The sequence below is a fragment of the Camellia sinensis genome, chromosome 3, assembly GCF_055761805.1.
Source record: "Camellia sinensis isolate YWXY chromosome 3, ASM5576180v1, whole genome shotgun sequence".
In the NCBI taxonomy this organism is placed as follows: domain Eukaryota; kingdom Viridiplantae; phylum Streptophyta; class Magnoliopsida; order Ericales; family Theaceae; genus Camellia; species Camellia sinensis.
The window spans coordinates 229,290,652-229,308,725 of record NC_138963.1 but is presented as its reverse complement, the minus strand read 5'-3'; the positions used below and the strand labels follow the sequence as shown (position 1 = coordinate 229,308,725).

The 18,074-nt window shown below is 41.4% G+C and overlaps 1 protein-coding gene across 1 annotated transcript; it reads right to left on the bottom strand.

Moving 5' to 3' along the window:
• Nucleotides 1–8,242: 8,242 nt before the first annotated feature.
• LOC145822286 (L10-interacting MYB domain-containing protein-like) lies at nucleotides 8,243–9,016 on the bottom strand. The gene is made up of 2 exons (XM_082918911.1): nucleotides 8,606–9,016; nucleotides 8,243–8,473 (listed from the first exon to the last, which is right to left on the bottom strand). The coding sequence occupies exons 1-2, from the start codon at nucleotides 9,014–9,016 to the stop codon at nucleotides 8,243–8,245; spliced, it is 642 nt and encodes a 213-aa protein (XP_082775037.1).
• Between the last annotated feature and the right edge of the window lie 9,058 nt (nucleotides 9,017–18,074).

Below are 18,074 nucleotides of genomic sequence, written 5' to 3'. Positions count from 1 at the left end.
GCTAAGTTGGAGAATACAGTGAAGCAAAACTGGGAAGAATTGGCTGAGGCCTTTGTTGATCAGTATTCTTACAATACCCAAGTTGAAATGACCATCCAAGAGCTTGAAGCAACCCACCAGAGCCTTTTGTGGAATTCGTTGCGAGGTGGAGAGCAAAGGCAGCACAAATGACAGATCGTCGCCCTTCTGAGAGGGATCAAGTGCAGATGATGGTGCGAAACCTCGAGCATGATATGTTGCAAAAGTTGATAGTCGCTCCACTATTCACTTTCAAAAATCTACATGAACTGGGGGTTCAGGTCGAGAATGCGTTCAACAGTGAGATCATTCCCAGAACATGGAAACCGACAAAGAGGGTGATTTCAGGGAGTACCAACGCTGGAAGTAGAACTATTCCCGAACCCACTGAAGTCAACACAGTCGTCACAGCCAACCCTTTTGCCAAACCAAGCCTACAACCAGCCAGCCCAGTCCAAGCTCAGGGCAGAACTTTCACTCCCCACTATATGAGCCTGACTAGCGCACTAAAACTCCTGATGGAAAAAGGGCATCTCAAACCCCTCGATCCTCAACCTCTACCCGACCCACTCCCAGCCAGACATAACCCCGCCAAGTACTGTATGTACCATCAGCAGCGCGGTCATGGCACCGACCATTGCTATCGCCTTCATCATGAGGTCCAAAATCTCATCGACAACCGGACGATAGCACCACCTTCAGACCCCAATGACCAAACATCTCCTGCCTATCTCAACCTCATCCATACACTACCATCCACCTTCGACCCCAGCATATACATCACCCCAGCCCATCTATCCAAACCTGAGGTGTTCATTCCAGAAAGCATGGACTTATGCATGATGGATGCACCTGGACCCCAATCATCTCAAACCCGTGAACCCACTACTTCTGAGCTGAAGAGAATGATCGAAGATCTTCAGAGAACTGTGACAGATTTGGCCTCCGGGACATCGGCTCCGTCATCAACCACATCACATACCAGGGAGTTCATGTCAAAAGGGTCCCCAGTCTTGGAACGGGCTGTATTTGAGGAATGCCAATCCCTTGGCAAAGTGGAGGCAGACGGAAAGAACAAGGTAGGGACAGGCATTGGTCCCCATGAACATCTTCTGTTGGCTGTTGAGACTTTGAAAGTCGAAGGACTCAACAAACAGCAAGTGCTTGCAATGGTTGCCAAAACTGTGGATGATATTTTTACCACTCAAGTTGGGGGGCAGTTTGAATCAAGGGGTAAGCCGGGATAAGGGTCGTTGTATCAGAAATGTTCCTTTCAGCTATAATCCTGCACTCAGAAGAGATCAACAAACCAGGCCAGCACCTGCCAAGCACTTTGCTGGTGCGTCCAGTAAAAATCCACAAACTTTGATGTACCAACCCCGAGGTCAAACGGTCTTCCATGCCCTCCACATGCCTTTGTCCAAAGCTTTCCAAATCCTTATAAGACGAGGCCATCTCAAACCCCTTGAACCTCGACCTCTCCCGAATCCTCTTCCAGCTACGCATGATGCTGCCCAATACTGTGCCTTCCATCAACAAACCGGTCATGGTACTGACAATTGCTCTCGTCATCACCACGAAGTGCAAGATCTGATTGACAACGGGGTCATTGCCGCGCCAAGCTCTGCAAAGTCTATCGGCACTAGATCGGTGAACTTGGGGGATAATATGACCATGTGATCGGGGGATGAACCACCTGCAGGCGGCGCTCGATTAACTCCAGACGTGGGAATGGCACGCACTGTTCTGAGCAATGTGTAAATACCAGTTTTTGTGCTTTCTGACTTGGGTATTGGGTCAGTTTTGTTGTTTTGTTTTGAGTCTGTCTTTTTGTTTTGAGTCTGTCTCTTTTGTTTTGGGTCTGTCTTGTTGTATCGAGTCAGTCCTGTTGTATAGGAGTTGGGTGATTCCGGGGGGTGTTACCTCGGGCGTCACCATTTTGTTTTATGTTTGTCTTTTCGTTTTGTTTTGAGTCTGTTTCTGCCAGGGAGCCAGTTGTGCCAACAGGTTTTTTTGAATAAAACAGCGGTGATCTTTATGCTCTCGCATTTGCTTCTGCCTTGTGCCAGTTATGTCGGAAGTTCTGAATGAGATGGCAGTATTTGACTAAAGAACTCTGTCTTTTCTGTGCCTTGAAATCATTGTATCGACCTAAGTCTTTCAAAACTTTTTTGAGCACTACGGTGAAAACGAAGAGGAAGGAATTCCTTGGGATTTGCAAAACTTTGATCATTTGAGAGAAAGAGAGGCGTGCTAAGCCCGTCAATGAATGAAATCATGCTTGTTAGCGTGAGTACTGAGAAGGACCCTGGCTTGATCCAGACTGGTTTCACACTATCTTCAGCGCGAGCGATTTGTCACTTTCTTAAAAGTTTTCAAAAAAAAAAATGTTTTGCGCGGTCCTGCGAAGACTTGTGTGGAATCGCTCTTGAGATTGTGCAGCTTAGGATCGCTCTCAGCCTCGAGACTTGAGCCCTTGCTTTCAAACCTTGAACTTGAATTCAGAAGGTTCAACGGTCAACTACGATGTGAGGCTTGTGTGGCCAGATTTGAAACGGCCCTCGAACAAGAGGCACCAAAGTCTGATCAAGAAGATCAGACCTCATCAGAAGAAGCATGCGAAGCTAGAACAGAAACACCCCTCGAACTAGGGGCGAAAATGTCCGATGTGCTTGAAGAGCTGAAGATGGATCCTTCTGCAAATCGATACAACAGCCACTCTCTTGGATACGGATGGCTTCGAGATCCTAAAACCATTTGGCATGGACTTGTTACGCTTTTACCCTTGAGAGGCTCGCTGGGCCGAAAACCTGGAAGGGCGACCCAGGCAAAAGTTAGAGCATGAAAAGAAGAAAAAGAACAAAAAAGAGAAAAGAACAAAAAAATAAAAATAAAATAAAGATGCAAAGAAAAGAACAAAAAAAAGAAAATGAAAAGAAATGAAAAGAAATGAAAAGAACACAAAAATTGGAAAGAAAAGAAAAACAAAGCTCGCAAGGTCAAAAACCCGCAACAGGTGCCTTGGCAAAAGTTAGAGCATAAAAAGAAGAGGTTAAATACCCGAGTGTACCTTAACCCTGAACTATGTAAGGCTTGATTCCCATCTTTGGGATATGTAGGCAACTTCATTCTGAAGTCCAGCCATAAACACCTCCAAATCGACTGTGTCCATGCGATGGTTCTGGTCATCTTTGTCTTCTCTATATCTGAGAGTCTGGTTGTGTTCGTCGCTCTGAGGACTGACTACAATGCGCTGCGGTGCTATCCAAACAAGGGGCAACTTTTTGTTTCCATTCAAAACGCCGCAGTGTCATTTCAAACAAGGGGCAACTTTCCGTTGCCATGCAGTGTCCTTCAGACATGGGGCAATTTTCCATTGCTATGGATCCGAGTTTGTGCATCTCAAGAGTAGGTTCCGTGCTCGTTGAGCAATGGTCGTTTGCAAAAATAGTTTTTGAGAATTTTTACTGAGGTTGACTAATCTTCTCAAAAAGTATTCCATTTTTCAAAACTGGACCATTTCTTGGATCCAAAAAAGGAAAACTCTCAGTGCTCATAGCCTAACTTGCATGATTTTAAATCAGAAAATCGAACAAGCGCGTTAATCTAACTCTCATGTTGGTTAAAACTGTTTTAGTAGAACGCAAAAACAAAAAATGGTCAAAATGATGAACTAGGGGCACAGTTGAGTCAGGTGTTTTGTCTTTTCCTCCTTTGTCAAAATACTTGCCAGAAAGGGCACTCTACTTGTCGGAAAGGGCACTGTATTCGCCAGAAATGGGCACAACAAAGGGCAGAAAGCTCTCACATCCTCCAAGCAACGAGGTATCAAGCAAAGTGCGAAGCACCAACTAGAATAGGGCAAGATATTCCACTCCATCATCTGGACAGATCTTATCACGTTCAAACTCCCCAGCAAAGCATCATCAACTGATGTTAGCTGCAGATTTGCTACACACCCAGTTGTAGCGCAACCCTTCCGTGGGAGGAATTCACTAGGTGTGAGCGGAACAAAGAGAATCTAGCAGAATGCTAGGGGTACGAGTCCACAATTTGCTGTTTATCCATCAGCCACCCAGGGGAGGGATGAAAAATGAGAGATCGAAGAATAGAGAGATGTGCGATGAGAGGAAAAGTGAGAAAAGGGCTTTTTCAGAAAAAACAGAGCTTGAGGGCTGAGTGATGTGAGAACCACAAATGAGAAAGGGTGGGAAACACTACCCGGTGAAACAGGCTCCCTGTGCACATCTGAGTGTTGTGTCTTTTTGTTTTATCTCGATTCTTGTTTTGAGTCGTTTCGAGTGCTACTCGATGTGTCTAGGTTGTGTGCCTTTTATTTCCTTGTTGAGTCATTTTGCTGTGTTCAGTTGTAGGCTCAATACTCGATCGAGAACTCATTTCTCAATTTCAAAAAATCATCTTGTGCTCAGAGTGCTGTGCCATTCTCCACATTTGTGCAAAACAGGATTTGTTCTTTCATAAAACTGCAGGGTCCACCCCCGATAAGTGTGAACGGTAAAACAAGGACCTATTTGAAGCTATACAAGTTCCGGACTGCAAAGCAAAAGAAAATAGGGAAAATTTTGAGCATCTGAGTGTGTTTCACCTTTAGAAAATTCTGAGATTGCATTCCATATGTACCTCTTCAGGCCTTGTCAGTGCTCTGAAGAATGAGTGTGCCTCTACTCCAAGCTTAAGCATGCTTCAAGTCAGAATGGCAATTAAAGTAGCAGCAGCAGATGTTATCTCTCGCCAATATGAATATGGTGTGCCCTTTTTGAGCTAAGTGTGTTGCAAAGTCCTCTAAGAGGTAAATCAGAGGCACCAGAGTACATATTTGATGCTCCTCTACTACATAGAATGTGAACTTTCATATACACTGTTGTTGCATGCGTGCCGCGCATCGTTATGATTCATGCATATAATATGCTTGCTTTCGATTCCGCATAGAATATGCTTTGCTTGTTTCATTCATAGAGCCTCCGTTTGAGAAGTGGGTTGGCTTTTTGGCTTTTTTGGCTATTTTAGCCTGGGGCTAAAAAGCCTGGTTTGGGAAGGACTTTTTGACTTTTTTGGCTTTTTGGCTTTTTGGTGAGGTGTCATCTTGTTAAATGACGAAATTGCCCTTTTCCATTTTTTTTATTTTTTTATTTGGGTTTGGATTTGGCATATTTTCGGTTTTTTTTTTTTTTTTTTTTTTTTTTTTTTTTTTTTTTACAATTTTGGCTTTTTGTTGGGAAAAACAAATTTTTGTTTTTTTTTTTGGGTTTTTTTTTTCAATTTTGGATTTTTGTTTAAATTTATTTATTTATTTATTTTTGGATTTGGCATATTTTGTTTTTTTTTTTATTTTTTTATGTTATCTTTCGATTTCGCGTATTTTGCTATTTTTTTTTATTTTTGGGGGTTTGGATTTGGCTTTTTTTTTTTGTTTATTTTCTTTTTTTTTTATATTGGGTGTCGATCTGCCGACTTTTGCTTAATTTGTTTATTTTTTATTTTTTTTTTATTTTTGGTTTGCATTTGACATATTTTGGTTCTTCTTTTTATTTTAATTTTTTTATGGATTGTTGTTTTTTAAAGTTAGGCACATCAGTAACTGGAAGGGTTTACATTCCTGTGGCAACTCATACGTATTGTACATGATAATATATTTGAATACAGTCTATTCCACGTGTGTCATTACGGGACAACCATACGAAAATTATTTCGACTACTATATATTTCCTAATATTCCGTTATTACGCATGTAACATAATTTGTCACGTATGTGAAGGCGGGCCAATGCCATATGGGGGTCCTCATCTCCAACCATTAAACCATCCTCGTCATGTTCAACTTCTGGTATGGCAGTTACTATTGTCATAGCCTCTTCCTCATCACAGATTGGCTGAACAGTTGTTGGGTTACCTGTGTTTCGCCGTATATAATTATGTAATGCCATTGACGCACCTACTAACTGAACTTGCACATTTGCAAAGTCATACCGAGGCATGTCTCGAATAAACCCCCATCGATTTTTCCAGGTACCGAAAGTACGTTCCACCACACTGCGTAACGACAAGTGCACTTTGTTAAATAATTCCCTTGGCGTGTTTGCCATCGCGTTCCGTGCAATACGCCGGAATTCTTGTTGGTGGTAACGGTGGCCTTTGAATGGTGCTAAGTAACCAATCCGGTTTGCATAGCCAGAATCGACAAGATAATATTTGCCTGCAGATATGACGACAATGTATGACACCAAAACGAACATTCTGCGTCATTTTCATATAACGCTTTGTCAGGAAAAAAGTATTTGTTAACAAACCTAATAACATGACCATGTGTTACCTTCGTCAGGATGTGGGAAGGGGGCATTGTCATTTGTTAGTATCTCGTTGAATATGCGACTATCATGCATACTTCCTTCCCATCCGCAAGAAATGAATATGAAACACATGTCAAAATCGACAGCGGCCATTATATTTTGCGTGTGACAGTATTTCCGTCCGAAATATGTTGCCGCATCTGGCCCCGTAAGCCATGCACTGACATGTGTTCCGTCTATTGCGCCAATGCAGTCCTGCAAACATGGACAAATTGTTTTGTTGCGTAAATTAATAACAAGTGTTTCCTTCTTGCCAAGCGTCAAGTGCAGTTAATAACAAAAACAAAATATATTTTCTTGATTTATATGTCAATCAGGTATTTCCGTCTAGAAGTACCTTGAACGGTAGGTATTTCTGTCTAGACCGCACGTATGGATGTATACGATGCTGACTGTATGTGGGCCGGCAATGAACAACAGTGAACTCTTTCATGGAAGTTAATACATTATGCACGTGCCTCGACACAGTCTCCCCGGAATGTTGGAACCGTTCTTGGATTTCCCGATTTTGCTTCCCTTTCAACACATGCATACATATCGCAACGCTTTCTTCAACAGCTAAGCCATGTGGACGTTGTGGGACTTGTAACCCAAAATCATTTACTAATGTCTCACACAATGCGGCAAAAACTTCCTTCGGCATGCAAACATTTTCCTCAAATCGACCCATATGCCCCGCATAGAGTTCACATATCCATGCATTCCCGATTAATATAGAAGAGCGACACGGCGTTTTATTCATGTGTTTCTCGTACCATTCTGTCACCCACTGATATGCTTGTACAAATGTGCAATTCTGTTCTTGTTGCACCTGGACCGCCATTTGATTAAGCATTTCCGTTATGTCATCATGGTTGCTTCCATCCCAGGGATTCATCGCGTCTTCGTTCATGCGAAACCTACAAAAGTGGCAGCCTTTCATTCAGTTGGCACATGAATCATTGACTTAAATTATATTGAAGTTTGCATTTAAAAAATTTCGATAATGTTTTTAATCAAAGCAATGCCGTCACAAATGTCATATGGAACGCATGCTCATATGAATTGCACAAAAAATCAAGATGTTCAACTTATGCTTTACACGGGGGTCATGGTGGTAACAACCACAAAAGTAGCCAGCAAACAACACTAACAAATGAACTTCAGACATATAGGCATTCACAAGCGTGCAAGTAAAACGTAATTCCCTGTCTCAAACGTAGGCACACAAAATATTAAAACACAAACATCCCATTCATTTCCCAAAAACGAAGCACAACCATGCTTCCGGTCCGTCAACCCATACACTTACCTAAAACCTGTTGCTGCCCGTAGCTAGCAAGAAAAAAACAAAAACGACATAATGAAAACATTCACACAGCACCATCCTGTTTTAGTACATTGCCAACAATACCATAAGTCAACATTTTAAAAAGGAAGACAAGGAGATGTATCTTAAACACTCATAACACCGCTACATCACATCCGGCGACCCCCAAACAGGTTTGCAAAAGGCGCCAATGCAGTACACTGGAGCTGTTTCTGTGTAAGCCATCCAATGATGTGCTCATCATCAGGCTGGCACATCATGATCCCCCGGTAATCGGCGTTATCCATAAGTGTGGAGGCGAAGTGGAATAACGGCGTACCAATTATGGATGGAATACTGCTCAGCTCATGCATGCACTCGGAAATAGTGTACAGCGATTCGTTGCCTGTGAGGTGCGTAATCGTGACCTGCTGATTCTTCGAACGAACCACATCTGTCATTCTGTCCATGCTTTCCGCAATAACGGACGCACCACTTGTTGCCTTCTTCGACTTTGAAACACTTGTTGATGGCGTCTTTCTCCTTTTTGGCTTTTCAATCGGAACATGCTAAAGTGAAGAATCGGAATCCACGTCCTGTACTCTTGCGGGTATCGGATCAGCAAATGGCTGCGCTCCCAAACTACGCACTGAATCAGATGAGGCTTCATCAGCTTCAGGGAGGATCTCTCCCGGGGTCCAATGGTGCTTCCCAGTAGCTGATGCCCCCATGAAAACCGTCTCCATAAAGTCACGGTGTTCCAAAGTTTTTTTCCTGAACTTCGCACACACCTTGTTGATCTGCAGAAATGTAGATGTATAAAAGAGGCTGACGTTATATTTCATATAAATAAATTGTATTGCAGTTAAATGAAGAACTAAAAAATGTACTTGTAAATGACAGATATGAAACTTGTTTGTACATGTACTTACTGATTCCATCTTGTCCCACCACTCGTCAGGTGCCTGAAACAAACCGGTGTCATAGTCAAAGCCTATCCTGGACACTCCCTTACTTGAATCCATCAACTTTGTCCACGCCTGCCACTCTTTTTTCAAGCTCATGTACTTATTCTTCAACTGTTTTAGTCCATGTTTTTTTCCAGTTTTTCTCTCAAATTTCCTTGACAACGACTTGTACCCTGCCGGGCTGAGGACTAAGAATGGGCGATTACCTTTACTAATCTCATTTGCGATCAACTGGAGGAAAACTCGGACTGAGTTACTGTCCCATGAGGCCTTGTGGCTTAACTGATTTTGTGTCTCTTCAAGGCTGCTTGACTTGTCACTGACAATGCCTTTACTTTTCGAGTGGTTACGCGGCGAAGTACGTGTGGAAGCCATTACTAATGTACGGTTACAAAAGATTACCATCACAAATTTGATTGTTACATACACACGCATAAGCCATGACACATTATTAACAACAAACAGACATATATGATGCTAAAGTTAAATTTGCATATACCCATTGGAAATTACTAACGTACGTAAACAGGTTCCATGGAAGTTAGTAGTGGCCACAAAAAATATGATACAAAATATTACGGCTCCCATATGCGAGAACATACTACCAACATACTACGAACGTACTAACTACAGACTAACAACATACTGACAACATACTAACGTCTTCGTACATAGTAACAACATACTGACAACATACTAACGTCTGTGTACATACCCCCAAACATGGTACCGGTGCTTACATACGGCACAACAAAATGACAACCACAATGCAGAGCACATACACAATGGTCTTAAGGACACGCAAGGATTGTTGAATGTCTATGACATCAGCCCGCAATTGCATGGCAATTTCATCTCCGGGAGACGCATAGCCTTGGTTCTCTCGCCTTGGTTCTTCACACCAACCAATCCAACTGACACAGGGCTGATGAGTGGAAATTATGGAAATATTAGTTTCAACGGTTGGTCATGTTCATACAGTTATGATCGGTAAACATTGGGTCACTCACCACAGGGCGGGGACAGACAAAGTAGGGACGCCCTGGATTTTTGGTGGACCTGGAAATCTTAACAATACAGGGGCCATGTCCACAGGCACACATTCGTCGTGGCCATGTACTGGAAGTTGCAGTAGAGGTGAACGACGCCATGGTACGCTTTAAATTGCAATTAAATTTACATGAACCAACATGAACACATACAAAGATTAACGCAAGTTTATATTTTATTCCATGAACTAACTACGCTGTTTGTAAAAGTATTGTGCATCATGAATTTAGGTATATTAGTAATATATTTTGAAATTTATTTTTTATATCTACCTTCCTTCCCAAATTTAGGTTGAAAATATTTTTTTATGTAATTAATATATTGTGCATAAATAAGAATTGAGCAATTCGTATTGAGTAAAAAAAAATTGAAATTAATAAATCTATTTTGTAATATATTTTAAATATATTTTATATGATTGTTACAAAATATTTTTGAATATAGTACTATTTTGTAATATATTTTATATATATTTTATATGATATTTTAAAAATATTTTTGAATATATTTGTACACTGTTTTTTTATAATTAAATTTTGTCATATATGTTTAATAATATAGATTTTCATAATTAAATTGTGTCATATATGTGTACCTAAATTTTGACACTCTTTCCTTTTGCAATCTAAGTTTGTAATATATATTTCAGATATATTTCAGATATATTTTAAATATATTGCTTAATAAACCCAGTTTTTGTAATATATTTGTACTATAAGTTTTATATATTTTGTAATTTGTTGTTAATATATATGGATAATATATATCTACCTTCCTTCGTAAATTTAGTTTGAAATATTTTTTTATGTAATTAATATATTGTGCAGAAATGAGAATTGAGCAATTCATATTGAGTAAAAAAAAAATTGAAATTAATAAATCTATTTTGTAATATATTTTAAATATATTTTATATGATTGTTACAAAATATTTTTGAATATAGTACTATTTTGTAATATATTTTATATATATTTTATATGATATTTTAAAAATATTTTTGAATATATTTGTACACTGTTTTTAATAATTAAATTTTGTCATATATGTTTAATAATATAGTTTTTCATAATTAAATTGTGTCATATATGTGTACCTAAATTTTGACAATCTTTCCTTTTGCAATCTAAATTTGTGAAATATATTTCAGATATATTTCAAATATATTTTAAATATGTTGCTGAAAAAACCCAATTTTTGTAATATATTTGAACTATAAGTTTTATATATTTTGTAATTTGTTGTTAATATATGTAATTCATATGTAACCATACAAATGGGAATTGAGCATTTCTATTAGCAACAATTCAGAGTATGAACAAAAATAAAATAAAACAAATCTGGCCCAACTTTGTGATAACCGAACATTTAATTGGTATACAAGACCTGGTAATTGAGCATTGAATAAGAACATACATATTTTATAAGAATAGAGTTATGAACATATCTGATAAGAACAGATTTGCAATTCAGAACAGATATTAATATGTGGTTTTCCGTCAGTTGTAACAATGGTTTGTCATCAACAGATCATGTGTTCATAACTAAGAACATATATTTGAATAAGAACATACATATTTTATATACATATATACGTATATATATACATATATATATATATATATACGTGTATGTATACAAATCATCCCCAAATTTGTGATAACCGAACAGAGTTTGAACATAAGAACAGATCCGCAACCCAGATTTGTCACAGAGACAGATCGGTGCCCCAAATGTGTGTAATGTAAGCGTAATCAACCCAATGACGACCGGAAATGAACAAATCAGTCATGAACCGATGCCGTTATAAACCCATACTACGCAGATCGGAAGAAGAAAAAGATCAATCAATAAGCCATAAAGCATTACCTGAATCAGATCGGTTTGAGTTTGAGAGGCTTGGTTCGTGTTCGCCGCCGCGGATGGGTACTCTGGTGGCGATTATCTCTGCGGGGGGCCCTGATCAGCTGTCCTCCGATACGTCGGTGGTTCTTCTCTTCGTCTTTCTCGAAAAGGTGTGTGTTGCGCAATACGCCTGGTTTGATGAATACAAATTGAGATGAATGAAGAGGTTCTTTGGGGCATTTGAGTCAATTTACAGGCGTAAGGGTTTGTTGGATACCCGTGAATGCCATTTTGTCGGGACGTGGCTGAAATAGCCAATCTTGTCGCGACGTGGCTATTTTAGCCTGGCTTCTCCTTCCCAAACACCACCAGAATATGCTTGCTTTCAATATTGCGTAGAATGTGCTTTCATACTTGCATAGAAAATGCCTGTATCTTTTGCATGGAAAATGCCCCCATACTTGCATAGAAGATGCATTTTATCGCACTGTGTTGTGCATTTCAAATCACTCGCGCTGTGTAGCGTATCGCACTGTCTTGTGCATTCCAAATCACTCGCGTTGTTTAGCATATCGCACTGTCTTGTGCATTTCAAATCACCCACGCTGTTTAGCGTATCGCACTGTCTTGTGCATTTCAAATCACTCGCGCTGTTTAGCGTATCGCACTGTCTTGTGCATTTCAAATCACTCGCGTTGTTTAGCGTATCGCACTGTTTTGTGCAGTTTACATTCGCGCTATTTTGCGCACCTCAATCGCACTGTTTTGTGCAGTTTACATTCGTGCTATTTTGCGCACCTCAATCGCACTGTTTTTTGCAGTTTATCATTCGCGCTATTTTGCGCACCTCAATCGCACTGTTTTGTGCAGTTTATCATTCGCGTTATTTTGCGCACCTCCATCGCACTGTCTTGTGCATTTCAAATCAATCGCGCTGCTTAGTGTATCGCACTATTTTGTGCATTATACCATTTGCGCTATTTTGCGCATCGCACTGTTTTGTGCAATTTATCATTCGCGCTATTTTTCGCACCTCAATCGCACTGTTTTGTGCAGTTTGTCATTCGCGCTATTTTGCGCATCGCACTGTTTTGTGCAGTTTATCATTCGCATTATTTTGCACACCTGCATCGCACTGTCTTGTGCATTTCAAATCAATCGCGCTGCTTAGCGTATCGCACTATTTTGTGCATTGTACCATTCGCGCTATCTTGCGCACCTTATCTGTATCGCACTGTTTTGTGCATTCACTCTGCATTGCACTGTCTTGTGCACTCCCTGGTCCAGGAGACATTAAATCCTCTGGTCTAAGGAGACCTTAAATCCTGCATCATCATTCGCGCTGTTTTTGTGCATCGTACTTGCATTTTACTTGCATTTGTTCGCACTGTCTTGTGCACTCCCTGGTCTAGGAGACCTTAAATCCTCTAAAGGTGCAATTCCTTTGGTGTTTGTCGTGCCCGAACGACTTCCGGTGGTCTGGTATAGCCACCTGCCTGTGTTCGCGGTGAGTTCCTAGGAGACCAACTGAGACGGTGGAAACTAGAGTTCGAATGGCTTATGCCTAGAACGCAAAGGTTCGGGATTTCCGAGACTAAAGTCTGGTTTAAATACCCAGGGGTATATCCTCGGCTTGAAATCTGTATGGCAGCCCCATAGATTGAGATAGCATCTGTATGCACCTCAATTCTGGATACTGATCCAACCTAGTCTGTCACCCTGTTGGAGAATAGGGAAAGCTGTGACCATAGTCAGGGAGAAAATTAGTACCTGTGGTTCAACCAAGAAGAAGCGAGAGATCCCCAGCACCATCAGGCACGATATTGTACGTACGGTTCATTTGAGGCTGGTGCGACCAGACGAATCGCGCAGGTATCATATCTTCTCCGTGTGAGACGCGACGAGAATTGAATAAATCTCTGCATTCTTAACTGCATGAAATATAGTTGTTGCTTTGCATTCTTGCTTAAAACTGTTGCATCTATTGTGAATATGTGCTTCATTACAGCTTGCTGCATTTGCATGACCTTGAGCTACTTTTGGCTTCTTGCATTGTCAGTTGCATTTTGCCCCTGCCTGCGGGCATGCCTGCGGGCACATTTGTGTGTTTGTCTAAGTCTTCGGCCTTATCAAAAATGGGTCGTCTCTCGGCTTTGACATTCACTCTCGTCACTTATGACTTTCGAGTTCTGTCAAAGAGGGGCAACTGTAGACACCCCATTTTTGACCGACCTTAAGACTCAGACGTCACCAATTGAGCGCTTGGTGATGTTGCACATTGTGCTCATTCGGAAGTTTCAGAATCTCGGCTGCGAGCCTTGCCTTCGGGCTTTTAGACTCTTTCATGCTTTGCCTCGGTTTGCAAACCAGGCTCGATTTTCTCTGTTTTCTTTTCTCGAAGGGAGGGAGAGATCTTGTAGATCATCTCCCAGTGGCCGTAGGCTACGTTTTGTGGTCGTAGGCCATTTTGCCCGTTTGGAGTCCAGTTTCCGGTTTTTCAGAATCGTTGGCCGTGTGCCTCAGTTCGGGACCGCTTAACCACCTCCATTTGCTTCGGTTTTTGGCATACTTCTTATTTGCTCCCTTTTGAGGGACGCTGTGGTCCAAGAGACCGACTTCGTGGTCGAACACCACTCCCGGTGCTTAACAGCCCGTTTTCGGGGCCCCGAGCTGCGCATTTCGGCCCCCGAACTTTCATTCTGCATCGGTTTTTGGTTCATTTTTGGCGAGGACCTCTGTTTCATTGGTAAGAAGGCCGTAGAAGGGTGGGAGGCCAGTAATTGTTTTGTCAACCAACTTTATCCCTTCATCGCCCTCCGTCTCCCGATTTTCCTCACTTCAGAGCCAATGTTGAACACCCTTGGGCCATTTTCATGAACCCTAAACCCCATATATTGTGATGTACACATCTGGGAGGCCACCAATATTTGGTGGCCGGCCAGTAATCCTTTCTGACCCTTTTGAACCCTTTTGAAAAGTGGGTTGTTCTCTCTCCTGGTTCACTTTTTCTAGTGTTCAACCACAGGGTTGTGTTGTGCACACATCAGAGGCCCTCTTTCTGTGGTGGCCGGCCATTAATCACACTTGACCCTTTTGACCCTTGGCCGGCCGGCCACCTGCAACCTAGATAACTGGTCGGCCAGTTTCCTTACATCATCTACAGTGCAGATATGCATCTGTTTTCTCCCCAGATTCTGTATCCGGGGGGGCTGCATTTTGGAGGGAAACTTGGTTGGTTTTCCCTCCATTTTTCCCCCCTTTTCCCCCGTTTTTGCCTTTATAACAGAGGCTCCAGCTCTGTCATTAGGGTTGGAAAATTTTGCCTCAAGCCCTTGGCATTATATCTCTCTTCCTCTATACTCCCAAGCTCAAAACCTTCAAGTCCAACACCCTTCTCTACACCACCACCTAGCACCATACCTCCAACCTCCATTGCAGCCACTTGAAGCCGATTTCCAGAGCTAAGGAGGCATCTTTTCTCAAGCCAAGAAGTGTTGAAGTTTGGTCTACAAGGGTGAGCAACACTTCCCCTCTTTTTAAGCTTATTTTTGCATCCTATCTAAGCCATTCTTGCTTGCTGTTTTGGGCTCTGACCCTAACTGGAACTAGGCTTATTTTTAGCCATTCTTCATGTTTGTTTAAGGGCCTCACACTGTTTGAGGCCTCCTTGTTTCACTTGCTTCATTATTCCTCTTGTATGCCTATTCCTTGTGTAGTATTTTTGGCCTATGTGTGTACTGTTTTGAGGCATTTCATAAACTATAAATTTGCTTATTTTGAGCCCTTATTCAAAATTGTTGAAGGGCTCATCACTATTTGTGGCCTCCATTTGGTACTTGCCTTTATATCTCTCTTTTGTCCATATTTTTGCATGATTTATTAGCCTCTTTTTCTTCTGTTTTTGGACTCTGGTCTGAACTGAAAATGACCTTATTTTGACCTCCTCTTCATGTTTCATTAAGGGTCTTTCATGGTTTGAGGCATCCTTTATACACTTTGTGTTATATCTCTCTTTTTGGCCTCATTTTGCATAGTATATTAGGCTTGCATGCATACTGTTTTGGGTCCGGACATCAACTGTAAAGTGCAATATTTTTGGCCCCTATTCAACATTGTTGAAGGGCCCCTTTGTGTTTGAGGCCAGAAACCGCCACTTGCTCCTTTGCCCCTCTTTTGGCCCATTTCTTGCATGAGAGCTTAGCCATACCTGTGCTGGTTTTTGTGGTTTTCCATAAACTGTAAAAGGTCATATTTTAGACCCCTCTTCAACATTGTTGAAGGGTCCTAATCTGTTTGGGGTCAGAAGCTGTGAGTTGCTTCTTTATCTCACATTTAGGGCCATTTTTGCATGCTAGTTTTGCCCTATTTGTGTTTGTTGTTTGGCCTTTCTTAAAACTGTAAATGTGCTTATTTTTGGACTTCCTTGAATATGTCTTCATATGTCATAAGAAAATAGTGCATGTTTTGTATAGCTATAGGCCAATGCATAGGCCTAGTTTTGCATTTCGGTTTCATTTCATGCATCGGGTGTCATTTTGCCATCTTTTGGGGCTGTTTTGCATCACTTATTGCCTCTGAAATCTGTATGCTTGTATGCCATATTCCATGCCTTGCCATGTCTCGATAGAGTGGCATTTTGTGCCTTAGGGTCGGTCCTCGGTTTGCGTGCATGTGTGCACGCATTCCGAGTTGTCTTATTTTCATCTCATGGGCTCTTATGTGAGTGTGGCTAAGGTCCACTCATGTTGGTGTAAGCCCATATTGCATTGTGTATGCCATTTTATTTCATAGCGTTGCGTATGCTAGGCCGTATGTTAGCCCATTGCGTATGCCATATTACCTCGTGCATCGTGCAGGCCATTTCATAGCATTGTGTATGCTAGGTTGTATCTGAGTTGCATTTCATGCATATCATGCATATTGCATCGTGCTCGGGGTAGGAGTTAGCCCGGGCACGGGAAACGAGGTACGTTTCGTACTCCGAGTGACGGAACGTGTCTCAATTCCCAGTCACCGACACTCCGGATTATGCATGATGGAGTTAGGTTTTAGTTGAGTTTTCATGTGCATTCGTTCCACATTGAGTTGCACAAATCGACTCCTCGACCATTATGCATCGAGATGCGTGATTGGTGGCACGAGGATCGAGGCATGCATACATTTGTGAAAATACATTGCTGTGCCCCTTTTGCGCTCTATGTTGCAGCAAATCAAGAATTAACAACCTTTCGGAGCTTGGCGCGCTTTCCAAGAATAGTCGTAAAACAGAGGCTAATCGGAGCATCCCAGTGGATTTCCGCGCAAGGCAGCCCAGACATGCATCGTTCATCGGAGTCAAGGCAGTCCTTGGCTTGCATGCCAGTTTATTTTTCTTAGTTAATTTGTAAATTAATTAGGAATTTGTATATATTTGGACTGTATTATTTAGACTGTATTATTCGGACTGTACTATTCTTTCGGACCCTCTATGCGAGGGCATAACTGTAATAAGTGTGCATGTGTGTGTTGTATGTCTTCCAACCCCACGTCTTTCTCCCTTTTATTTACCCGCTTATGATGGTTAGATTAGGGCATGTTTCAATTAGCATACAGTATGATAGCATGTTTGCATTCATTCATCTGTTTTGCATGCACCGGGCTCGGCGCATCATACTAACTGCATTATATTTTCAATTCCAAATTGAATACATGTTAGCTGTAGCATTTCATATGCCATGTTTAGAATAGCCGAGCCTGCTATAGTTGCACTTTTGCATGTGTTGCATTAAGCGTTTCTGTATAATTAGGGTCATGCATGGATTTCTAATTAGCTTCTATTTTGGCTTGGAGTACTCGGTGAGTTTTTATGCTTTAGCATCCTTGCATGCATGTGAGTGACTGCCATGAATAGCATGCTTACCATGAGGCTATTTGCTTATGTGATATAACTGCCTGAATGCCTGTGGGTGAAGGTTGGGTTACTTAAATTGGAACAAATCATCAACTGTGAGTTTTAAGCCCACTAGATAGTGGCAAAACCATCTTTTCTTAAGCCCACCTGAGGGTGGCAAAATCTGCATTTCAAGCCTACTTGCGAGTAGCAAACCATCTTTCAAAAAAAAACATGAAATGTTTTGTTCCAATTCAGGCAACCCAGTCTATACTTGTATGCTGTGCGCATCACATAGTAATCTAGGCTAATAACCGGAATAAGAACACACAATGTTTTCAAAATTTGATATCATGGTTAGTAGAGGCCGATCTTTGATCGGGCGAGCGGGGGTGCTCACGAAGTGACCTTCCCTAATCGTACCCAAGTTCCTGAGCCGAGGCAACTTTGGTGATGACGGACACGTGGCCTTAGGCAAACGAGTCAGGGTTTCCTAAATTTCCCAAAATAAAATATTTAGGTGGCGACTCTGTATCTGGCAAAGCAGTCCATGTTTGGCACTTCTTCCAAAAAAATCTGTTTTCTCAAAACGATTTGCCAGATTTGGACTCTTTGGTTCAGACTTAGAATCGTGACAATTTGAGAGCCCTGAGCTGTAGTGACCCCCAATGA

Coding starts and splice junctions, on each gene's coding strand:
- LOC145822286 (XM_082918911.1), bottom strand. CDS start 9,016: ATGGCTTCCACACGTACTTCGCCGCGTAACCACTCGAAAAGTAAAGGC. Junction 8,474..8,605: donor GGTGGGACAAGATGGAATCA/GTAAGTACATGT, acceptor ACATTTCTGCAG/ATCAACAAGGTGTGTGCGAA.